Source organism: Pomacea canaliculata, linkage group LG1 (assembly GCF_003073045.1).
Source record: "Pomacea canaliculata isolate SZHN2017 linkage group LG1, ASM307304v1, whole genome shotgun sequence".
Taxonomy (NCBI): domain Eukaryota; kingdom Metazoa; phylum Mollusca; class Gastropoda; order Architaenioglossa; family Ampullariidae; genus Pomacea; species Pomacea canaliculata.
Genome location: NC_037590.1, coordinates 21,512,359 through 21,538,245, shown reverse-complemented (window position 1 = coordinate 21,538,245; position 25,887 = coordinate 21,512,359). Strand labels below are relative to the sequence as shown.

At 44.0% G+C, this 25,887-nt stretch overlaps 1 protein-coding gene across 1 annotated transcript in view; it reads right to left on the bottom strand.

Moving 5' to 3' along the window:
* LOC112574569 (rhomboid-related protein 2-like) overlaps positions 1-25,471 on the bottom strand; it is a 45,378-nt gene extending 19,907 nt beyond the window's left edge. The window contains 2 exon segments of the mRNA XM_025255738.1: positions 20,902-21,074; positions 24,776-25,471. Of these exon segments, the coding sequence (XP_025111523.1) occupies positions 20,902-20,979 (78 nt within the window). The 5' untranslated portion in view covers positions 20,980-21,074; positions 24,776-25,471.
* Positions 25,472-25,887: the final 416 nt, after the last annotated feature.

Here is a 25,887-nt window from a genome sequence, read left to right as displayed (position 1 = left end):
AGCAGCATTCTGCACCTCCATCATCCAGTGAAAGTCCAAAGACGGCTTCCATCAAAGCAGAAGGATTCCGTGGAGTCGGAGGAAAGCCCGAAGAAGGGTCTGGGCAGACAGGACTCAGGACACCACCTCCCCAAAGTCTGTGTGCCTGCAGGCCGGCTGTCCGGACATGATGGACCGATAGGGGGCGTTGCTTTGTTAGCACGTGAAGGTCTGGCTCGGGATTACGTATCTCTGGAGTCTCGAGTCAACTTGCAGTGGCTCTGAAGGGGTCAAACCTGCGGGCGGGGAAGGGGTTGGAAGTCGCTGGAATTTACGAACGGAAGCAGATGATCCGGAAGGACCAATCTCTTGCCGGTAGCATAGAACAAGGAGTTTTTATGAACAGATCCCTTCTTCCTGCTAGTGATGAGGGGATTAGAAACGTGGTTGGTCTGCTAAAAAAGGGAATTTGACCATTTGAAGATGGTACTGTATGAGTACTAACTATCTGATGACTGTTGAATGTTGATTTTATGATTTAAAGTATGTAAAATAAATATGTAGTATCTTAAGACTCTACAAAATGAATAAATGTCAACTGAATATTAGGTATACCGTCTGGTGGCTCCCCTATTTGAATATGAACCATCTATCGGTAATATAGTTTCAGCTGTCTGTTGTCTTTTCTGAGTTGCCAGGTGCTGACTGACTATAATTATAAATGCAAACCATGTGCTGACAACAGAATGTTAGAGGCAGAAATCGAACATTGCAATCTGCTAACTCTTGATACTTTTTCTCTCAACCCATCCTCCTTGTTGACCCCTTGGTCATAGCTATTTTTTAAAAAAATCAGAGGAATTGCAAAAAAACAGGGTAACTGATAACCTCGGTATTTTTCAGTCTCTATAGCCAATGAAGTCATTCAACGCGGTGCAGAATGAGAAGGAAGTTTACGATGATGAAAATAATACAATGGCTTTGCCAAGCAGAACCCGTGGTCGTTAAACTAGGGTAATTTATTTTCTAGAGGAGAAAATGGGGTGAAATCATGGAAAAAACTTATTGTCTCCGGAGGTACGAGGCACTATTCAGACCCTGAAGATATTGCCAGCTCTTGACAGACCCGCTCCCATGGGTAAGGCATCGTCCGTGGAGTCAGGATGCATGCTCTTCATTTCCTCGGAACAACGAGTTATCCCGCTTCACGACTACTGCCCCTGATGAGCACTGAGTAAAAGCATGTGGAAGTTAACAACCAACATCATGGCATGCACAAACCTTACTGAAAGGCTCCTTAACACAATGAAAATGACTCCACACACACCATCCGACCATTTCTTCACAATTCCTTGTGAGCAGGAAACGAATTTGAGGAAAATGATTTCCTGCCGGTTCCCGGTGCTGCCGAACCATCCATTGAAACCAGAGAAAACCGTAAAAGACGATTAAGGATTATGAAGACGGGATGCAAATGATATTCGTTCATAGCACGTTTTATTGACCCAGCATCAATATCTTCCATTACTTGATCGGTTTGTTGCTCAATTTTTGCGAAATTAGCCTTTGTGACTTGAATGTGTGTGAAAAATGTCGCCGTTCATCAGAAACCTAGTTAGACGCCATTAAAGTTTTGTCCTTTCATCAGAGACTAGTCTCACATCAGTACGAAAAGTGTGAAGTGTTGGCGATTCTCACATCGTTACTTTGCTTGTGTGATCACGTGACGCACGCGCATGCTTCCAAATTCGTGCAAACTAGGAAAGGGAGAGCAGTCAAAAGCGACAAGAAAGAAAGAGAGAAAGGTAGGGAAGAAAGAAAGGATAAAAGAGAAAGAGAGGGGGAGAGAAGAAAGATGAGAGAAAAGTAAAAAAACTTAGCTCACGCACGTAACGGACAAAATACTGCGTATATTAATATAAAATGAGAAACTACTTCATTAACTAGTTACGGACGCCATTTTGTGATTACTGTCAGGCTCGGCAGGAAGTACGCTTGACCGACGGGTCAGGTCGTGAACTTTCAAGAAGGTCGTACCCAAGCTTGCTGTAGACAGGTTAGCTTCGTGCATTGCGTGCAGCGACACCATAGCAGAAGGTAGCCGCCATTTTACATCTTCAACTCAAAAGAACATGTGTGGTTGTGACAATTTGAGAGCAACAATTTTAAAAATTGCAGTGAAGAGATTTGAAGAGCTTCATCTCCTTTACATATGCGCATATCGTGTGTTGGTCTCTGTCTACAAATGGTAGTGATCTTTCTTTGCCTGATTATATTCTGTTGTCTGCATCTCGAGAACAGAAGGTGGGAAGGTTGGTGGGTGGATGCCATCTGATGGAGAACTCACTAGATTGGCCTTGAACTTATCCTGAGTCGATTAAAGTCCTGATGAAAAGCTGAAAAAAAATTCAGAGAATTCAGAAACATGATGAAGTGACGTGTATACCCTCCTGCAGCCTCCCGCTATGTGCAGGTTACATGCAACCACTACATCATAAATTATTTTCTGAGATACTTGAGCATCCGCGGATGTTGGTACCCACGCAGTTTCTTGGAACTGATCTCTTGTGGACACTAGGTTAATAGTAGTATTTAAAAAAATCGTTGTATACATTTCAGGAAGAATGACTACACACAGTTTCCAGTTGCAAATGGCGATAACAAAACATCAGATGCATCGGTGGTTGACGGTCCAGAATTGGCAGCTGTTGCTGCAGCTGTCTACCAGGTTACTTACAGAGCTTCTTGCAATGAAGCAGCAGCTGCAGTTCTGTGAAACTGTCGGCCATCTGCTGCAGGTGCGGACGGTTAGGAAAGCATTACTATACTGTACAGCCTAGCTGACTGCCATAAAACAACATATTCAACTCCTGATGACCATCAGGGAGTAAGGTACACAGTCTGGCAATCATACACCTAGGTACCAGAAGCAGATGTAAACTAAAGAGCATTCCCGCTGGTGGAGACAGCTGAGAGAAGAGACTTTTTTAGACAGGTGTGAACTGTGAAAGACAGCTGCAAGACTATTCAATGACCAGTGTTTCACAAAGCTGCCACCCAGTCTGCCATGTGTTACGTCACCATCAGTCCAAGACTACGATGCCTGTTGGCGACAACTATGTACTACCCAGGGTGGCAGTTACAGACGTCAAATAAGAGATTTACGTCACACCCTAACCTATGACAAAGGTGGCAGCTAGAGACACCTACACGTCACCACCCAGTCTATAACAAAGGTGACTACTATAGACACCTACACGTCACCACCCAGCCTGTAACAAAGGTGGCAACTAGAGACACCTACACGTCACCACCCACCTATAACAAAGGTGGCAGCTACAGAAGACCGAAGCCTCTGTCTGTCGCAGACGACAGTCTACACAACCAGGCACACGACTCGCTTTGAGACAGACGCCTGCCGTCGTCTGGAGCGTCGTCTGAAGAAATCAACATTCATCGATACGCCATTATGAGATGTCGGACCGAGCAGCCCCGGGGCTGCCTGATAGAATGACCTTCTCGAATGTTCCGTCTGTACAGAGTAGAAAGGCAACCAGAGAAAAACGATTTTCCCTCCCGAGACCAGGGAAAAAATGACCCGTGTTTGCCATTGTTACTTCGCCCTGACTAACAAATAGCAAACGTTCCCAGGGGAACGATCAGTTCAAGCTGGGAGGTAGTCTATTGTACCTCCTGCCCCGCGCCATGCGAGACCGACGGAGGTTTTTCTGCCTCACCCTCGGGTGTGACCGCGCCTCTTTTTTTCCGCTGGTGAGTCTTTTTCTCTTTTCCTTCCCTATCTTAATTGCGTATTTTCTTTCGTGTTCTTGTCCTTTTTTTTCCACATACCCATCCAGTTGAATGATTGCGGTATAAAGACAACCTGCCGTGAAATGAGTGTGATCATCAGGCCAGATAAAATATTCTCCGGGCAGATTATATCTTCCTTTATCGTGCGATGCTTATTTTTGTCAGGGCTGTGATATTGGAGGGACAGGATGAGGTTTGGATGCATCGGCACCTGTTTCCAGTACTTCCCATACATTCTTGCCAATGAAGGTGAGTTTATGTGGGTGCTAGCGCTGTTTAATACAAGGGACCGTTATTTTATACATAGAGAGTGGTTTGTGTCTGCCTTCATGTTCATATCTATCTCTCAGTCTGCATCAACAAGGCGCGTGTTTGTGTTCCACAATCAGCATGTGCACGTTAGAAAGGGAGAGAAGAGGTCACAAACGTGTCGAGATGAAAGGAACTACGCGAACTGTTACTGTGGCCCCTGTTACAACCTTCACAGCTTTTCTATCACGTGACTCCTCTAGCTGTTATGATTGGACGATTGGACTAGAGCTGTCCCCCGTTTCTTGTGTGTACACGTGTTCCTCTTTTCACGAGGCAGTAGTGATTTATCCCTCACGTAACATCATCTTTGAATGATACCTTCTCTTTGTCCTGGCTGTGCCAGACGTTCTGTCCCTTCGGCTTTGCTTAACACAATAAATAAATAAATCCCACCCAGTGCAAGTCTTCAAGTGGAGTATGATATTGCAGTCTCTTTCTTGTCCAGCATCTCATTTGAGTACTTCAACCTCGCAATGCCAGTCTCCAAGACAGTCTCGCCATTTCTCGTTTCAAGAGGACGGAGGCGTGTGCAGGTCTCACGTTCCATCGCGACCATCGGGCCTGAGCCACCGCCTACACTTTAGTCTCGGGTACAGGTGTTGGTCGTAGCTCAGGCTCGACCTTCATGGCAACAAACAGTTCTACAGACATCAGTTCTCGTGGCACATGTGGCAGGGAACACTGCAACTTCTGATGTTCTTCATTCCCGGATGTTTGATGTTCTGTTGTTACCATTCGGTATGGCGTTCTGTACGATGTTGATGTCTTGCGATGTGGTTTCAAACTGATTCGCAAAACACTTTAATCTCTATCAGGTATAGTAGTGTTCATCTGTGATTTCTCTAACGGCATTACATTGTGCATGGAGTGATTGTGTTGATGTCTTCTACTGCATATTATAGTACCATGCCGGAAATTTCTAGACTTGCATTATTGATCATTTCGTGGGAGAGGAGTGCTGAAACAGAACTCAGGTAAAAGTTTATTACAAAGGTAGATCTGTTTTAATATCCAGACTGCCAAATGAACATGGACACAAAGCTGACTCAAATTGGTTTTTTTTTCGTCTCCTAGCAACTGTGATGCTGGCCGCAAATTACAGCTCTAATATTTACTTGTGTTCCGAAAACATTTCTGTATCAATCAAACTTGAAGATGTTTTCTTTAACTTGAAATGTTACTTTTTGTGAAGGTATGGGGGAGAGAGGGAGGGGGAAGCTGTCGTATCTTGTCTGGCTCCCTTGAGAGTCAGCAGGGATGCGGCGGAAATTCCATCACAGCCACATAAGCAAAATAAGACAAGAGAGGAAACGAATCAATTTGTAGAAAATGAAATATTTCTTTGGGGTTGACGCTTGTGGAACTCGACGTTCGTGTGGAAAAATGTCGATGCCAAGTGACAGCAGGCGAAAGAAACTATTACAATATTAATTAAAGATCAACAAACAAGGGACAGCGGCGCAAGGCTCGATGGGAAACACGTTTTCGGCTCGGCGTCCCTGAGAGATGTACATGCACCTGTGGAGGCGAGCGACTGCACACGAGCAGGAGATGCAGATGACTGGACAATCGACAACCAGGGACGACAGGGAGATGAGACAGACAGGCAGACGAATAGGAAAAGAAAGAGATAGAGGAGGAGGAGGAGCCTAAGACTGGCTGAAGATGTACGTTAGGAGGACAGACACGCAAACGGTCTGACTAGTTTGATTAGTTTGAATGTCTCTTTAAAAATGGACATGATGTTTGTGGTGTGTTTCTGTATCTGTAGATCAGCAGTGTGTAAAAACGGACAACAGCGATGCTTGACAAGCAAATAAGGTATTAAATAAGAAGAGCTAGTCCAGATGTAGAATAACAATGTTTAGTTCTGAAAGACATCAACTTCAAAAAGTTAGAATATGACAGAACAGACATGTTTCTCTCGCTCTCTCCCTTTCGCATTTCTCTCTCTCTCATTTATTTTCACGATGTGTCTAGTTTACTTCTTACATCACAGAAATAATTTCGTAAAGAAGAAAGATGATGATGATGATGACGACGACGACGACGATGACGACTATGATGATGAGTGCGTTACGAAGAATCTCTTTGGTAGCTTCACAATACCAAGCTACGTAGAAGTCATGGAGAAAGAGATTAATAAATGAGGGTTTTAATTTGAGTACTTTCTCTCTCTTCACCTCTCATACAAAATTAAACTCGTCTGAGACTGGAGACTAGATAGACTTACCGCTGCAAGAGGTATTTCCTAGCAGGACAATCTCTAGCGCCTTTTCGAAACATGGAAAACATGGAAGCAACTAAACTGTTTGAACTGAGACTAGCAGCGAGTTTCATCATTCGGATACAAAGAGGATGATCGTTTGGCACATCTTTTGGTGCCGACCTTTGGCCTATACAGGACAGTCTGGTCAGCCCAGGAACGAAGGTGTCGCCATGGTGAACATGTTACATACACAGGGAGGAGAGAATCCACAGAGGACCTTATGATGCTTCACACCCTGGGTGTCAGCAACTTGGCCTTCAACACGCGCCAGTGGAGTGGAAAAGATGTGTGTGACATGATTACACTTTCTTGACTTGAGAACAAGGCGTGCTGTGGTGTCCTCTTACTTTCCACAGTCGCATCATCCATGGGCTTGAGCCCTCGCTAAATTAATTTTGGTCTCTTAAGAAAAAAAAATCGAGTGAGCAAATACTTTGGAATACAAACCTTGTTGAAAAACCGCTATAACGATTTTTCTTTATTTTGGGGTCCTTGACCAATTATTGCAGTGCCGAAGGCAGGAGCAGAAAAGATAAAATAAGAAAGAAAAAAAGATGAGACGGATGGTGGGGGAGGGAAAGAGGAGTACAAAAGATCATTCTTTTCATCTAAAAACCACCTGCCGTGATGGTGCAGTGCCCTCTCAGGCAGGTAAAGTGCACTCACCTGATTAGAGTCCTTGGGAAGCAACATGTTTTGCTGTTGGTGTCGACCAATCACTCAGCTTTCGTTGACCAATCCTTCACGAGGGCGACGAGCGAGAACAATTGGCGACTCCAGGCAAAAGACGCGTTGCGAAGCAATGAAAGGCGCGTGCTGGTCTGAATGAGGAGCTTGCCTTTTCCTCTACATTTCTTTTACACCTCTTCATGCAGCGGCTCCGCGCGGACCTCACTTTTACACGCTCTCCTCGCAACTCTCGTTTCCTCCGCTTCGACCCCCTTTCTGGCTTGTCTCCGTCCCTCTGTCTCGGTGTTTCTCGCTCACTACTCACTCCCTCTGCCTCTCTCTCTCTATCTCCACTCTCTGTTGTGGTTTGTACCTATCTCCCTCTCCCGTCTTGGTGCCGCATGCGGCAGGCAAGGTCTGTGCCGTGCCGTGCCGCGCCGCGCTCCTCTCCTGAGCGGCAGGAAACCCGTTGCCCGCGTGCCTGGCTGCGACAGGATATTCCACGTGCATTGATCGTCCGGCATCCACTGGGCCCCGCTGAGTGTCGAGCCTGCCCGCCCTCCACGGATGGAGAGGGACACGTGTCTGGTGCCGGCGTCCTGGTCACGTCAGCGGAGAGAGTCTCGCGAGATCTCGAGTGAGTCTCGCGTCAGTGGCGTCCTCCTGGGCATCGAGAATAAGCCGTTCATCAGCTGTCGTTATCGAGGTCGATCGTTCTGCATGGCTCGTGTTGGCCAGGGTGTGACAGCGGATCCGAGCGTGACACCAGCTGACCTGCGAGTGATGGAGGTTGATAACAGTTGAGAGCTGGTCTGTATACGTCACACCAAGTGACCGACTTGCGCAGAACACCTGTCCACAGCTAAGCGTGACGTTCGTTGACAGGTTGGTCACGTGTGACCACGAACTTGTATTACTGGACTGCTGGCAGACGATTTTTTCCAGTTAACTACTAAAACGAGGCTGGTGTATACAAAGCTTCCGGTTCAGTCACATTCATTGTTTAGGCTCGCCAAGACTAACAGCGGAGAACTTCACAAGAGGCTAAGCGTTGGTCTTGGCAGACAGACAGCAGTCCACCTGTACACATCCGTGGTGTGACGCCAGTTCGTCCTGCATGTGACACCATGACACAGGTGATCTGACGTTTGGTCTTCCACCGACTCATCTGTGTGAATGTGGAAAGAGACGACTATTCTTTTATACTTCAGTCCATTGATTCAATCACTTTAACCCCTTTCCCAAAAATTAAAAAACCAAATAAACTAGTAAACAGAAAGTTGATACTAAATAATGACTCCTAGGGATAAACAACAAACAAAGCTGAACCAAGAGATTTGGAAGGCGGGGTAAGCAGAATGATCCCTTGACTACTGATGGTATAGCGTGCTGACATGTGATTTACCTCCCTTAACACCCTCCTGATGGAGGTCAAGCGTGATTTGACTGATGTCCTCACTCAGGAAGCAATAGGTAACCCCGAAACGCAAACCAAATATTGATTGTTAGTACATTGTCTGACGTCGCCATGGCGCGCGACTTTTAGTTTACCCTGGTGGCAAGTGTGGGTGAGAAGGGCACGTTCTCTCATACTAGAGTAGCCTCCCTCTGCTTCCGCCAAGGGCGGCAAAACCGGAGAATGAAGCGTTTATCTCTCCCGATGACGGCGTTGTATTGAGTATTCCGTGGTCGCCGCAAAGATTTCTAGGGGCTCAGCCTCCCTAGGGATCAGAAATCGCTGCAGAAAAGTTTTGTCTTTGCTAGAAGGTCGACTAGTACAGCATCGTCATGAAGTCAGTTTTACCACCATGGCGAGACATGGCACACAGATGAGTGAGTCGTTGACAACATTGTAAATGAACTTCCTGCTGAGGTCATTTTCTTAAGAAAGGAATGTTAGAGAACTATTTTAGTAGATGAGGAGGTCATCTCTCTCTCTCATTCTCACACACCCAGTGCCCCCTCTCTCTTCCTTCTCGTCAATAGTGTGAGGATTGCCTCTCCTGTGTTCAGATCTTGTCTCAGGCACGTTAGGTTTTTTTCTGTATGAACGTCTGTTTACATGGACGGCTGCTTTGGCGCAATATAGACTTAGTTGCTGGTTCGGCATCTGTCACCAATTTCCCTCCTCTCTCTCTGTCGCTCTGTGTATGTGTGACACTGTGTCTGTGAGTCTGTCCAGAAATTGGAGGCAGAATAAAAGGCCTCGGGCTACATAAGAAATAAGTAGGCGTCTTCTTCTGTTGCCTGCAGCATCGACGACTAATTTCTCAGTCAGGACCGTCAGCATTCACGTCGACGGTCAGAAGAAGGAAAAACGAAAGCGCGAGGAAGAAATGAAAACAAACAGACAAGAGGATTAACATGACGTAAACTGACAATGAGACATAATGTAAAAATGACACACGGTGACACAAAATGGGGAAAATGTCAGCGAGACACGACACACTCTCATATGCTCCAGTCTGACATGTCCACACTCGTACACGCACGCGAGCGCACACACGGACACGCGCTTGAACCACGATGTCTGCAGCAGGCTACACACCGCACAGAACTCACAACCTTCACCAGCGCCCTCACCTCCTTCACCACCACAATCACAAAAAACAACAGTCTCTTTCAGACTAGAGTACCCAGAGAAAGCCCTCGTCAACAAGAAAGACCACAAATTTCTTGAGCATAAAATCTGAATGAACAATGCACGGTCCACAATATTTTCGACCTTCTCGACCAATGTCTTCGCGAGGGAGACAAGCGCAAATTTGTCCCCTTCGAGAAGACACAATTTTGTAAATTTAATTTAATATTTTACATTAAACAAGTTATAAATGACTTTCGCCAACTTTAAATAAAATTACTAAACTTTCGTCCGCGTAATGTCGCGTCCTCTGCATTGCGTTTGGAAGGTATTAGAACATTAGAGGACTTTGAAATATAGTAAATTCTAAAAAAAAAATTGAAGTGCAATGTTCGCAGATAGGCGCTTAAAGCAAAATAAATTAATATTGGCGTCTGAGTAAACTGCTGCCCGAGGGTTACAAAGTCACTCTGGTGGCAGTTTGACATGTTTCTTTACCAGACCTCTGTAAGGAATGTGGAAAGGACTACACAGGACGAAGGTTCTTGCAAAGTAAGGTATAAATTCGAAGACAAAATGATTTGCAGAATCGGCTCTATGTCTGTAAAAATGTGGACTTTTCTTTCCTCACAGCCTGATATTTCGATGAAAAAAGATAGCTTCAGCTTGTCCACTATTCTTTCTATTTAAACAGTTTCCATTCGGGCAGTGAGTCTGCATTAGAAGGCGTGTCAGGCATTAAACCCAAAAACTGTGGAATCTCTCATTCAAACCTATCGAGCACTCCTCTCCCTCTCTCACTATACCCCTCGCCTACCTCTTCCCTCCATATTTTTTCTCATCTTTCCTCTCGCTCCCTCCTTCTCTCGCCTTGCTGGTCAATGGAATCAGACAAAGGGCGATCTTATGTCAGCGGAATGCAGAAAACCTCAATTTGGTGATCGATCGTATGATCGATGCTGTCAGCACGGCATATTATCCTGCTTCTTATGGCACGTTTGAAGAAGACTGTGCGGATCTTTGCCGACTCCCCCAGCCACTTGCTGGAGGGACGGGGTGGGGTAAGAACCGGCCTTTAATAACGGGAGTCATATGTCATCAGATGAAAGCTGACAAGTGCTGAGACAATAACCAATCTAGGGGGAGCCTGCTTCCAGACCATAATATTGTTATTACACTGTGGAGGACGATGGCTGTGCTTGTGTCTACAGATAGCTAGCTCCCTGTTGTTGTCTACCGTTCACTCCGCGTCTCCTCCGCTCAGTGCGTGAAATTCCACATCCTGCGCGCCGCCGCGCATTTGGGGCACCATCTTCCTTCTGTGGTGCAAAAAGTGCTTTGGTCATAAATATGAAATGTGTTCATTTGTGCTGGCTCTCACATAAACCTATCTTGTACTTGCACACACGCCAACACAAGCACATATAAAGGCGAAGAGAGCGACCTTCTCTCACTACATGAAGAACAAATGAGATGCAAAGGAGAGATGAAAGATCTGATATATAGATGCATAGACAGACAGACACACTAACATTCAAAAGCACATACCTCCCCACCGCACATATATATATACACACACTTACTTTAACCCGCGTATCGTATAAAATTATAAATAATAATAAGGTTAATTTATATAGCGCTCTAACTCACCATCAAATGCTAGCTCAAAGCACTTTAGAAAAATATAAACACACAGATGAATAATAATAATAATAATAATAATAATAATATAATAATAATAATAATAATAATAATAATAATAATAATAATAATAATAATATAATAATAATAATAATAATAATAATAATAATACAGGTCTCAAAACAAAGAGGTTATTGTGTTTACGGTTAGCGTAGCCACTCGTGTTGAGAAGATGATGAATGCTGTCACCACAGATGCACTTCAGCTCAACACCACTACCAAAATATCTCTTTCTAGCTTTCTCCTCTTTTCTGACAGTGTTTTCAGTTGCAGCTGTGATTTGCAGTTGTAGTAGTAGCAATAGTAATGGTGGTGGTGGTGGTTGTGATGATGATGGGTGGCGGCAACGACATTAGTTGTCCATTTTGGATGCACGGAGGTCGCATCAACACAATGGCAGTTAGCAAAATAACATATCCCCAAGCGTACATATAAAACAGCATAAATCACACACACTCCACTTCTCTTTCTCATATATATATACCTTTCATATACATAATTCTGCGTACGAGTTCATAAAACTGGATGGCATGGCTGACGGCCACGATGACGGGTTAACCGCGGATAGTGGGGAGGGAGAGATTTGATTGCCACCACCACCGGCAGCTACATCGTGGTTGCCCTACCCACGGTCCTGTCGCCGTCTACTCTCCCTCTCTCTCTCCCAGTGGACCACGCGGCTAATACGCTGCCATTAGTGGTCGTGTGTCGCCTGCTAAGCAGTGGCAGACAGGAGTTACTGTCCTCTTGGCTTCTTATGTGCAGTACGGCATCATTATGATACCACAGTGGATGTGTTTGAAGCTGCCTACTGGAGTGTTTTATTGCAGATAAATGTTGGGGTTTGCACCGAATATTGCTGTGATTGCTGTCACAAGATACCCTTGTGCTCGGGACTAGATACTGCTTTTAATACCTGATGTTATTTTCCTTGATGCTGGATGCTGTTGACATATTGTGTTTGAGACAAAATCATTTAGTGTTTGATACAAATAAAGTTGTATTTGATACAAACAGCTTCTTCACTCTAAACATCACTTGAGCTTCTTAATTTGTTTGATACTAGAAAATGAGAAGACATGTATTAGATATTTTACATCATCGTCGTCATCGTTGTTATTATCGTCATCTATTAAAAAAAAGTTTACATCTGTATTTTTGTGAGATTTTTTTTTTTTAAAATCCAAACTGTAAAACTGCGGTGCCGGTCTTGTCAAAAAGAAAAAAAAAGGTTTTCTCGAAAGTTGATTATCGAGGTTCGAATCCTCTGGAGGTCCCAGTGCCTGCACACGGTGCGGGTATCACACGAACGCTGACAATTACCCGGGGTTGACAAAAACTCCCTTCGGAGTCCAAACACACATTCCGGCGTGAGTTCTGTCGCATCAAAGATTTCGATCTGGAAAAGAGCTCCACTGGGGTCTGAGGAAAATTTATGATCTTGTCTCAAAAGAATGATCAGGGAGAGGAACTGTCAGTGATAGAAATAACTGCTTCCTGTCTGTCTCCCTGAACAGTCTTCCCTCTCCATCCCTCCCATACTCGTGGACTGAAGAACAAATACACACAGAGGGACAGAGAAAGAAAATCCGAGAGAAAGAGAGAGAGTGAGCGAGAGGGGAGAGAGAGAGAGAAGGACAGAGATCTTTCCAGCAGGAATAATAAGAAACAGCAGGTTTACTTCCAAAAAGAAGCAGCACTTGGCATAGAAGCTGCTACAGCTCTTAGGGAACATTAAATAAATCAAGAGATTAATTCAAAAACTGCCTCATTAACGCTTCATGCTTTCTATTCTATGTAATGTAATTTAACAATAATTGGGGGGCTTGGAGATTGACTGTTGCTAGTTAGGTGAATTTCTTGCTACTGAAATGAATGGAAGGAAGAAATGAAGGGAGGAATATACTTTCAGCAACAAGAGTTTCCTGTTTTTATGTTTGTTGTTCTGTACGCGAGCTAAAAATAACTTGTTACTCCAGCAAACTGAGGAGTACAAACAAACAAACTACCCCCAGAACCAACGGGCCGCCACGACCTACTCCTGGAACAACACTTGTCTCTGCTTGCCACGAAGTCCACGCTTCACAAAAGACTTTTTCTTTCGATTTTGCTAACAAAACAAATATCATGTCAACATTAAAAACATTTATTCTCCAGTGCTTCTCGAGAAAAGAGCAATATATTTGAGTAAGAAAAAAATTATTAAAAAGTTTTCACTTTCTAAAGTGTTTCCAGGCAATAATGAGAAATTCGTGGTCGATATTTTATTTTTCATCGTCGAATAACAGTTTTTTGTGGAGAATTTATTATTTAACCTGATAGAGCTCCATCACTTTCAGTCATGTCTGATCATCCAGCCATTGTGTTCGGTACTTTTCTCAATGATTTCCCGGGAGGAGGCGGCGCCCTCCATGGCGATGTATCTGGCGCCAAGATTCTCCATTAGTCCGCCAAGTACAAAGATCTGAACCCTACTCTCAGTTTGGAAACAATCTTTAAGAATTGTATGAAAATGAAATTATTTCAGTGCAATGGAAAGTTCACAGGTAGATTCTATCCGATACGGGAATCAAACAAATAACAGTTTTATCTACAACGAAGGTAATCTGTCAGAGAATCGTTTCCTGCCAGATTGCTAAAAACAAACTGTTCATTTCAGTGACAGATGAATAAAGTTTTGAGTGTGACAAGATTCTAGTTAAAGAGGTTCAGAAACATTCAAATGTTTAAAAATATATCTAAAACATTTGTGGGCGACTTAGTAAAAATATAAACAAGTACACGTGAAAATGAAGGACCTGTCTGTGGTAAAATGTTACAAGAGCTGAGAGCTTGAAGAAAGGAGAAATATCTCCTACAGTGGATGTTGCACGCTTCTTGAACTAACGAAAAAACATTTGAAATGAAATGATGAAAAATAAAAATACCCCAACCCCCAAAAAATAGCTTGTTAAAAAGGACATATTGTAGAACAAGCTAAACTGCATGATGTCTCATCAATGCATCAAGCAGAGAAGTGAATATTCATCGGTGGGAGAGCTCCCATCTTCAAAACCAAAAACTGAAAGAAGATGAAAGCTGCAAGGACTTGTGGACTGCTGAAACTGAATGGCTGCTTTGATCGCAATCCGGTAATCTTGCCATTATTGTGCTTTGGAGAAAGCTTCCACACCAATCCCCTCATCTGAAGAAAATTGCTTGCTCAGAAGGAGGATTTGGAAAAATGTATTTCCGTGAAAGATTACTGACACATTTGCACAAAAGAGGTTATGACACAAAAAGATTCTTTACACAGAAAGATTACTTGTACAGGAGGACTTGTACAAAGCAATTTTGTACAGAGAGATTATTTACAGGGAATATAGAAGAAGTCAAAGGGCACCAACACACATCTACAGCGATTCTATAACTGTTCTTTCACTTCTTATTTTTTATGGTTTCCTTTTCTTTCTTTTCTTTTTAATATGCATTTTGAGCCTGCCTTCAATGGTGGGGAAAAGCGTTAAACAAATTCAACGTATTAATATTTTTTTTTTACTTGCACAGATAAAGTACTTACACAAAAGAACTGCTTACACCTGAAACCCTCTACAATTTGAATGGATGGGTTGTAAACATTTGGAGGAATATAATTAATAAGCTAAAATTACACATAAATAAATAGTTTATAAATCACAGAAAGTGAACAGGTTACTACAGCAGGTATCTTTCTCGTTCATCGCCGTACAACCTTGCCCTCGTCAGCTGGAACTTCATTCATAATTCACACCTCGCCACAACCCTCGACGTTTCACATTTCCTTTACAGACACCTTCCCTCGTAGCGTCTCCCGCTGTCCACTGTTCAATCTGACTTTACTTTCTCCAGCCAACGAAAACGATTTACCCTCCTGGTAGGGCCGGGGGGTAGAAATCAGAAAGAAATAACTCAATAAAGCGAAAATAAGTCAGATTTTGTTGAGCTTCCGGTCCCTTACACCGCTTCCCCAAAGTTTCATATAAAGTAAATAAATTAAAATTAAGTGGGAGAAAGCGAGAAAAACAGAGTGGCTCCTGCCACGGGGAGCAGAGGCGTGCGAGGGGTGGGGTCGGGGTATGGGGCAGGGACGGGGTCGGGGGCTGGGGGAAGGACCTACTAACGTTGGCGCAGTCTGTCAACACACCACGACCATTGCTCAACCACCCATGCTAGCCTGTCACCCAGCGCCAGAATGAATATGTCTGGAATCACTGAAGCTGGATGTGGTCCTCCACAGAGCAGCTCCGGTGCCTAAAAAAATACAGCTGCCCGACATTGATTCCCAGAACTGACGTCATCCATTGTCACAGGCAGCTGCGTCTGTAAGCGTGCTAAAAATAACCTCAGAGAGTTCTGCTCACAGGAAGTCTTGTGATGAAGGTCTCAAACCATTTTACCTCCGAAAGCAGCTCTAGCAGTGAAAGTGGTAGAGGCCATAGTACTGCTCAAAGACCACTAGTGGCAGTAGGAGTCGGAGAAACTGGTCGCAAAGTGTTATCGTCTCAAACATCCATTGTTGCTATCATGTGATCAGAGTCCAAGAAGCGCTCCTTTCACCTTCATCCTTGGGTCCTTGAAAGGAAAATAAAAGCTCGGGTTTTTATGCCTCTGTGTGTGTGTGTGTGTTTTATTTTAGGGCCTGTACATGCGCGTGCATGTGTGTTAGAGCTTGTGTGTGTGTGTGTGTGTGTCTATACCTGCGTCAGTGCGTGGTTGTACTCTGTGCGCCACGTGCCCCGTGAAGCATGGCTGTCTGCGGATGAATGAAGAGAGGAGAAACTGCATGGTGCCGTTGCACTCAAACGGCTCACATGAGCGACCAGTCAAAGTAAATGGCATTAACAGACATTGAAGGGAGTTGCTGGCTGGAAGGAACTTGTCTCGTATAAATAGAAAATGAAGGTGCGAGCGAGCGTAGCGCCACCTTGCATTGTCCGCCATGTATCGATAGCAGGCAATAACAGATCAGCAGCAGCCCTCCACATCCACCATCGTACACGCATGCGCAGTGCCTGCAGTTCAGAAGCATCGGTAACGTATCCCGGAAGTCTCTTGTAATAGAAAACAAACACGGAGCTGGGATGTTGGTTGTAGGATAATAAGAACAGATAACCCCCGCGCACAATCTATTTAAAATACTGTTCTGAAGTGTTATAAAAATAACTTGGAGTTCATATGTTTTTAGCTTTATTTGTTGGAGGTTGTGACAAACTATGGTGGAGCTCGTTAGCCTCAGCCACTTGCGTCACAACATGGTACAAAGGGCGAAGGGGGAGAACACGAAAGCTTTGGAGGAGTAATTCGAGTTACCTCTCTTGGTGATTGCTTTGCGTGAGTACAAAAGGTTAGAGAACCACCATCGATTCAACTCTTTGTAAAGCATGTCAAAAGAGTGACAGCATCCGAGAAGAATGTCTTTCAGCCTTTAAAAGTAAAAAAAAGGGGGAACAAGGTTTGAGAACTAAGGACCCTTGGTCTGCGACAACAATTAGTTTCTCGGGGAGAATCCCCTAAACAAAAGAGCAAGACGAAAACATAAAAGACCTCAGACTAAAGGTCCAAACAAACCTTTTAAATTGCCGGGATGGAGAGGGTTCAAAGTCTAGCATTAGATTGTCAGATACTCATAAACTAAAAAAGAAAATGGACTCAGGTGCCATGGCGGTAGTAACAGTACTTTAACTCCCTTACCTCCAGTTCGTTTTCGACTGACATTTAAACTCGATTGCCGTTAATTAAAGACCACGCGCACCACAGCACGTTTCTAGAAGGACGAGTACAAAAAATTTAAATGATTGGCTTTGAACAGACAAGAATAAAGCCTTTGATATGCGGCCTCACGACAACAGGATTTAATGATGTAGTCTGGGGGAGATGTTGCTTGGTGCGCGTGCGCGTGCACTCTCTCTCTCCACACACACCTGTGCACCTGACCTGAGTGATATATATATATACACATAAAATTATAAACTCCACTTTCAGAGGAATGGCTATTTCTCGGTTAATAATATGAAGGGTTTTTTTTCGAATAGTAGACGGGGATTTGATAATCAGTTAGCGACACAACTGGCCTCATTCTCAAGTGAGAAAATGTCTAGGGAATCACGGAGAATGCAGGGCGGATTTGTTACTTATTGTGTCTCGTTAACAGAGCGCCACCTAGTGCATCAGCAAAAAGAACCAACTAGCGAATTGTATAGGCGCAAGAATCGCCTATCTAGCCAGCGAACATCGTGTTCTTTGGGTCCAGACCTAGCTTTCCTCGCCTGGCTTATCAGATAAGAAATTTCCTCCACCTCTTGGAAGGAAATTGGAAAGATCTCCCCGATAGCCAGCCGTGTTAACAGGCTTCACATCCTATAGACTGTCTATAGTGTGTCACTGTAGTGGTGACAACCAGGTGGCGTCTAACCCTTGCGCTACCGGGACAACCCCTTCCCCTTCCTTTCTCTACCTTGGCATCAACCTCCATCGTCATGTCTACGAAACTCGCCTCTGGCAAGCAAGTCTTCAAACTATTCTTGCTGACTCAGCAGTCACTGGCGTGTCCCCCTCCCCTTGCCTCCACCTAACCCCAACCGTCGTGAGAAACCTCACAACGCTCAAGCCAAAGGCCGGGGGATGGCGGAGGAAGCGCGCGGAGCAAGGGGAGCCAGAAGTGGTGTGGCACAATCGCAGACCAGAAGCCAGCCAATCAATGAAGGGCCGCTGGCGTCCATCACCAAGAAGGCGACAACTGCGTAAGCATGTCTCCTGACTTGTGAGTTGGTCTTTCCACAGGCCTGGCTGACACATCAAAGACTTCCGCCGCCTCTTTAGTCAAACATGGAGAACAGAGGTCAAACACGGGGCCGGGCGGAGCTGCTGCGTGTGAAAGACAAACTAGTGGCAGGCAAGGTCGTAGGAAAAGAGATAATTCAACTGACAGAAGACTCGGTTTTTCATTGCATTCCCTCCGCCCCCGCGTACGCACCCTCCCAATGAAAACACGCACTTCCTGCCAAACTCACAATTTGACTCCAGTGAACGAAACAATATACAGTTTGGCATGTAACCCGTGTTTACAGTTCAGTAAGACAAAATAACAAAAAAAAAATAAAAATAAAAATACAGAGGAAAGAGGAAGAAACGAATAGAGAAAATGTGCACAGGTATATAAAGTAAGCGTGTAGATGTAGAGTTCCGCTGCTTAGTTGTCATATGAGTGGTGATCGGAAGTGGCTCATCGGGTCTAAGGCATCCTTCCGCGGTCTTTACTGAACAGGTAATAAATCAGTCGATTGCTTTTCTAACAAAAAGTGCTACCATGTTCTCCTTATCTCTCAAAATCAATCCTTTTTTTCAATTAATAGAATAAGTAAATTGTATTCTGACCAGTAAGGTGGCAGGTCCACTAGTCGGTGACAAAGTCAAGCAACCAATCTGTTTTGAAGGTTGTCAGTTTGCCAGCAGCTTGACAGATGACTGAACACTCCAACTTCCAGGCAGTTTTGTCAGTCAGGTAGTTCTGTCTTAGCTTTGGTTCTGTTGTCCAGCATCTCATTCCTGACAAGCTTCTCTCTAACATGTTTCTCCTTCTCTCTAGCATATTTCTCTAAAGTCTCCTTCTTTCTAGCATGAAATGACCAGCAAGTTTCTTTCTTTCTAACATATAATTACTAACAAATTTCTGTCCCTCTAACATGTAATTTAGCTTCCTTCTCTCTAACATCCAGTTTACTGACAAGCCTTCCTCTCTAACATATAATTACCAACAGGTCTATTTTAACAGCCACAGGCTGCTGTCCTGTAACTCAATATGTGGAGGCGATGACACGCAATAACGCGTGCTGACACCAGGACTCGATGCATTTTTCACACAAACACACAGTTTAACTTCCATCATTGCATTCCCGCTCCTTCACACTCCTGTCTCTAATTCTTCGCCAAAACCCTGAGAGCGAAAGGTAAATATGGAACTGTTGGCATAATGGATAACGAAGCATGACAGCGAGAATCCGGTGAGAACCGTTATACCCTGATGAGGGAACCAGTGACATCAGTGTCGTCACAGGAAAGGATGAGGCTCCCCTGTGTGTATTTATTGGTCAACATTAACAAAAATTAGTTCTAGCATTAACTCAACTATATTTTGGGCTAACAAAACAAGCACATGAAAAATGAATGAAGCTGTCTGAGATAGAAACAACTAAGCAAGACAATAATCAAATAGATAGACAGAGAGGCAGACTGATAGAAAGATAATGGAGGGAGCAGCTGACGGGGGTTCTGATGCTCTCGTGGTCTGTTGCTCTTCTAGACGCAAGAAGAGTTAGGTTGAACAGGACAGGAGACAAGAGCTAACTTTGACTACGACTGTTGCACGAAAAAGTCACTCATTTGGTTGGGGAAGCGGAGGCCTAGTGGTTAAAGCATTGGCATCCTAATCCAGAGACACGGTGGTTCGATTCCCGTATAAACGTCTTCAAGTTATTCCAGATGTCAAGAATGTAACCTGATTCCACAGAGGTTGCGGAAGGTAAGACAGCGAAGGAGAGGAGATTGGTGCCAGAGAAAAGTGCAATCTAGCACCTCATTCCCAACTACCTTCAAGGGACGACTTTCACTTTTGTGAATGAGAACTTTGCTGTTAAGCATATACGTAAGCTTCTATGACTTTCAATAATTTTTATCTATATTCAATTATCTCATCACAAGCCGAAAACCCTTAACGCCACGCATTTCAAATTCCTTCTCGGAATATATAAGTTGATGAAATGACTAGAAAAATGATTGATTAGATGATTGATTGATTGCTAAGAACAGAAAGGTGTCTCGAGCTTTGCTCGATATGGAAACACAGGGTTAAGCACTCGAGTCCACAAGTGCGACTTTTGCTGTGAGAGGGCGAGGAATTAAAATGGCCTCTCACTTTAATACCACTGGTTGTAACTGCTCGAGCGGAGTCATTTTCCTTTTAAACAAATCGCATCGCTGTGAAGAGCTGGGCATTACCTGCCCTTTGCTGCCGCCCACGAAAGGAAGCTTTGCTTGGGAGCAAAAGCCGTTTTTACTAGCATTAGACGCGGTCTTATGCTTCGGCAAATTCATCCTTCGGTCAGCTAATTCCGAAAACCCATAAAAACACTTCAAGCTGCTCTAAAGCAAAACATCAATGGCTGTTAGGAGTGTATTTTTTCTGTTTCCTCTAACTCTGTGTCATGCGTGCTGGGTAGCTGTTGGTCTTACGGACAAATCGCAGGGACAAGCGAACTATTTTGGCGCAAGGTTTACAAGAGAAACAAAGAACAATCAAAGAATGGATAATGTTATGCATACTTCCCAATCCCCACACACATTGATTATAGACACTCTGGCATTCAAGAACAATAGTTTAGAGACAAGAAAGACAGCAAGTGATAGTCATGATGGACAAAAGATCAAACAATACAGGTGTACCACCTAAGTCGAGGGTTGACCAGCAGAGCTACGACCCCGTAGAGTTTGGACTTTCAGACTAGTTGGAAGTGGCAAGACTGTGTGACAGTTTGTGTGACTATGTCCAGCTGTCCACTATACTCACGTCAGCACACAGGTTGGACTGCGTGACCAGCATGTTGAAGTCCTCCTCCACCACGTAGGGGGACCAGCGGCGGGCCATCCTACCCCCATTCCCCCATGGCTTGCCGGGGGGAGGGCCACGTGCAGGCACTTTTGGTTGGTTTGGGCGCTTCCAAGGATGACTACTGCATACTCCTGTGAACATAAACGATACTGTCTACTAAAATCTATGTCCTGTGAATTTTTAACATCAATAGCACTTACTTGCATGCATACCAGGGTGTACAGTGGGTTCAATCACTAATCCTTCATACCATATCTTCATAAATATACAAACTTTTTGAACTGTTTGGGATTATTTTAAAATTTGAGACCTCATGCTGAAAATGTACTTTCCTTGTCTTTCTAATGCAGACTTGAGTGTTATTCATGTTATCGCTGACAGCAGCCTGACCGTCGATGCAATCTTTTTCTTTCAGTCAGGTGATGACATGTTCCCATGAGGATATGAGGTGAGGTGAGTTCTATGTTCTTCTCCTGGCACGTGGCTATCAGGCTACACTGCTCTGATTCCGACTCTTTTCTTTTTTGGCAAAGTTTCTGAAGCCACCATAAAGAGATTTGTATTAAATAAATAATATTTGTTACAACCACTTGCTTGGATAAGTCTTACATCACTGACGACTGTTGCAACTACATGAGGAATAATTCTCAAACGAATTTTCTTCCAAGTGGCCTTGCTTCCGAAGACAATGAAAGTTTAGCCTCTTTTCAGGCAGACAAATGGAGAGACAGACGGATAAATGGACGATGAAAGAAAAAGAATCAGTAACGATGCGCAATATATCTCGCAAATGTTTACTCCGTCTTGACATCCATACCCTGCCCCTACACATTATCGTTCAACTTACTTTTCAAACAAGCGATATTAAACACAGTAGTCCACTACCTGACAGTACTACTGATGTCACGTGATCTCATTAAATTCTGTAGCTTTTGCACAAAAAGCTTCACCAGGCAATTTCCACAAACCATCCTCCCCTCGTCTTTCTGTGGATTTAAAGATGATCTTTCATGTGCTTCGGTGTTTATTTTCCAGAGGTCATAGACAGCTCTAAGTGCTATTGTCTAGTTTCAAAAAATGTTGCAGACGTTTGGAATATTCTGCAGCCTTTCTAAAAGTGATGAATGCGACGAAAATTAATTTTTTTAGAATCCGTTCTTGACTAAACATTACACAAAATGATCACAAAAAGTAAGTGTTTTTTCACTTCCTAGGAACATTAACCTTTATCTTCTAGAACCGATAACGTCTTCGGCTTTGGAAACATTAATTTTGTTCGACTTCTAAAATCATTAAATCTCCACATTATTTCTGTCTTTTAATACATGAAAATTGGATGGAGCTATACGGACCGCGTTGAGAAGGTGATGAATAGATAATTTCTTGTGGAGAGAGAGAGTAGAGAAGGCTGCTTCAGTGAAAATGATTCAGGGTGTTTGCATTTGCATTGGTTTTAGTCTCAACTGTGTAGGTAGGTGGGTAGGTGGTTGGTTGGTCCTTCTGCCTACAGGTGATTTTACTATGAAGGGAAAAGGATGATAGAAAGGAGATATAAGCCTGAGTACTTAGAGAAAATTCATAATGGCCAGCCTCAGAACAAAGTCAAATACCGAGAATGTGCTCCGAGCCGAGATATGAACCAAAGACCTTTGAGTTCTCTCTAAAGTGGGACAAACGAATGTTCTTCAGTCTTCAGGCAAAGCGATGACAGTTATTCGATGACAACACAAAGTCATTTAATTGCTATCTTCTTTCTTGACATGTTGCGACTAACACATTATCTGCGCATTCTGAGAACTGTTAATCAAAATCAATGTAAGGTTCTTGGAACAAAAAAAAATCATTGAAATTGAAATATTTTGCCGAGGCACTTAATGACAGCGTACGGAAAGGACTGACAGGCTCTGAACAAGAACAGCTGAAAAGCTCATACTAGAGGGAATTCACTCCATCAGACTTTGTCGAAGAGGTTGTAAAGGGGAGGTAAGAACCATATTTGACGTGTCAATGATTTCTTGTAGGTTGGGAGAAGGGGGATAATTTACAAGGTGGCAAAATCACACGAGATTGCTCTGCTAACTGCAGTTATCGGTTCAGACAGAAAGGTCGAAAATTGTTAACAGGTGGACAAACACTTGCCGAAGGCCAGAAAAATCGTTTATAGAAATTTCCCTCGGGGAGATTCATTAAAATGAAACAAAAGTGATGTGCCGCTGCTTTCTTTTTTGTTTCTCCGGTGACAGCATAATTGTTCAGCGACTACATCAACAGACTGCACGCGCCAAGGTGGTACAAAAATGATTTATTGTTGTTATCCTTGAAAATCCACTCTGGCATCCCGGTGTGCACGTCCAGCGTGTGCACTGCGCTACAGCTGACCTTTAACCCTTCCGTTCCCATCGCCCTGCTGTCCATTATGTCTCACTGGTTGTCCGTTCGGGTCAGGATGCTCCATTGATTGCAGTTTCCTCCCTCACAAGAACATGATTAATGTTGGCGAAGGGATTATATCAGCCCATTCCTAGGCACCGATCAAACACAAAGTGCAGTACTTGCACTGCAGGCCAGCAGCAGTGATTAATATTTTACTTCTCTCTGCCTCGGCACAAGAATGGTTCTGCCAATCGTATTGTCGAGAACGTCTACAGTTTTCAATAAGAGAAAACAAAAGTTTCTCATGAAAGAAATCTCTTTGATGAGGTGTTGGTTACAGTGCATCAGAACAAACACGAAGGGTGGGAGTATTCTTAGTTCGATGAGGTTTCAGCACGAAGAAACCTCGTGTGAAAGCTCCATCTTTAAAATTGGATCACTGTTGTCTCCTTGGGTTACAAATCACTCAAACGAGGAGTGTAAATGATGCAGGGTTACGAAATTCGTTGAAAATATTACTGGATCTTTGAAATATCAAAGATGATGCCAGAATTTCGCCTTTATTTAATTTGTTGCTGCTGCCGTATTTAGCTTTATATTTAGTTTGAATGATGAGTGTTGTTTTATTCTTTTTTAAAAAAAGATATTCAGACCCTAGTTGTAACCTAGCAAAAAAAACAGTACCATCATCGATAGATTGTTGTTTAATGTTGATATCTACCTTTGTGCTTACGCAGTATACTCTCAAATTTCCACATCCTCTGGCCTTTCTCTTTCTGAGAAAAACTCGTTCCCTTTTCACTCACACACACACACACACACATTGATTCTAGAATTTATCATTTGTGTCCTATCACATGCATGTACACATCCACACATCGCACACATCGTGGTACACACAAACCTATCTGCATGCAGGCATCCTTACAGAGTCGCTGTCCTTCTTGCGGCTGGCAAGCATGAAAGTCAATCCAAACCGATTGAAAGATAAACAAACAGGACCCTGAATGTCAATCAATTTCCCGCTCCCTGCCCCTCTCTCCACACACACACACCCATTGCCATGTCCTCACAAACCTCCTCCTTCAAGATAGTGTGACATCCGAAAGCCAAGTCAGCCTGCGTGTCACCCTCCTTTTTGTCATCAAAGACAGCTTGCTTTGAACGGACAGAAGAAGAAAAATAAACCCTCTTCTCACCATCTCTCGCAAGCTGGAAAACAAAAATCGAATCTGCAGATGGCGCAAGGCTAAACGATTTCTAGCCGCACTGTCGCCCACTCTCTCCAATTCATCCCTCCCTCTCTTTCTCTCTCTCCCCCCTGTCTTCTCAAGCGACAAATGGTATCCATGCTTTAGTTGAAGCGACCGCGCGCCGTGGTTACCGTACCCAGGCTACTAACAGACGTGTGAACGTTAGTCTTGGCAGGCAGACGGGAGAAAAGAAACCTCTGGCTTACCGCTGGGGCAGAAGATGCTGGTGGTCGCTGGCTGCGTCACTGGCTTCGCGAAGCCGCTCCACGCACGGGCTGATGGGTGTCCTCCCTTGCTAAAAATAGTCTAGAACCACGAAGGGGAGGTCCCCTTGCCCTAATGATATGCCAACACATTCGGAAGGACATCTTGTCCTGCGAGCCTGTCCCTTGGTTTTTTGTGGAGAAGGTGGAGATCTTTCTGTCCTCGTCAGCACTCGGCGGCAAAGTCTCGACTTGACGTCAGCTCTCGCCCAAGCGGCGGTCCACTGGCAAAGTTTCAGGCGCCACCGGAAGAATAGCAGCTGGCAGGGCACGGTGACCGCTCAGCCACCAGCATTCCATGTAGATGTACCAACCGCGAATCAATGTCAGGGTACAGCCGCGATGAATGGAGGAAAAGAAAAAAGAGAGATAGACAGAGAAAGGGAGAAGAGAAAGAAAGTCTAATGTCTAGAGAATGGTTTATGTCAGACAGGAAGTGCATGGCTTTCTCGCTTTTAATAGTAAAAAGTGACTGACCCGCTCTCTCTCTCTAGTGTTTTCTCACAGCGACCTCGTTTTGCGGGCTGTAAATGCGCCATCGGGAATCATGGCAGCGTCGGGTACCGTTGCCTCGCTCAGACAATTACTCGGTGTTTATCATGTTTTTGTGTAATCGATGTGTGAGCTACAGAATAGCTGACTGATCCCACCCAGACCTCACTCGGTACAAGTGGCTTTTCATAATTAGAGGTTCTGCCAGACTAAAAGTATTACACGAGAAATTAAAAAAAAAAAACAAAAACACCCGAAAACCTTAAAAAAATCATATTTTTGAAATGAATATTCTGCACGAACTCTGAGAGAGAGCTAGGAACAATAACTTACTGCTAGGATGCTATAATGGTGCGGGATATAGTGTAATGGTGCATAACACTAAGATTACAGTGTTGAGACTGGAACTAAATATAGTTTGTTGTTGTGACCCCGGGTGACCCCAGTCTGACACTCCGATTAATTTCATTTCAGAGCAGCAGGATGAAGGTGCACGGCAGAACACGGCGGAGTTGCAAGGTTGTCTGTGGCCAGGTACATGGCAGACAGCCGTGTGGGAGGAA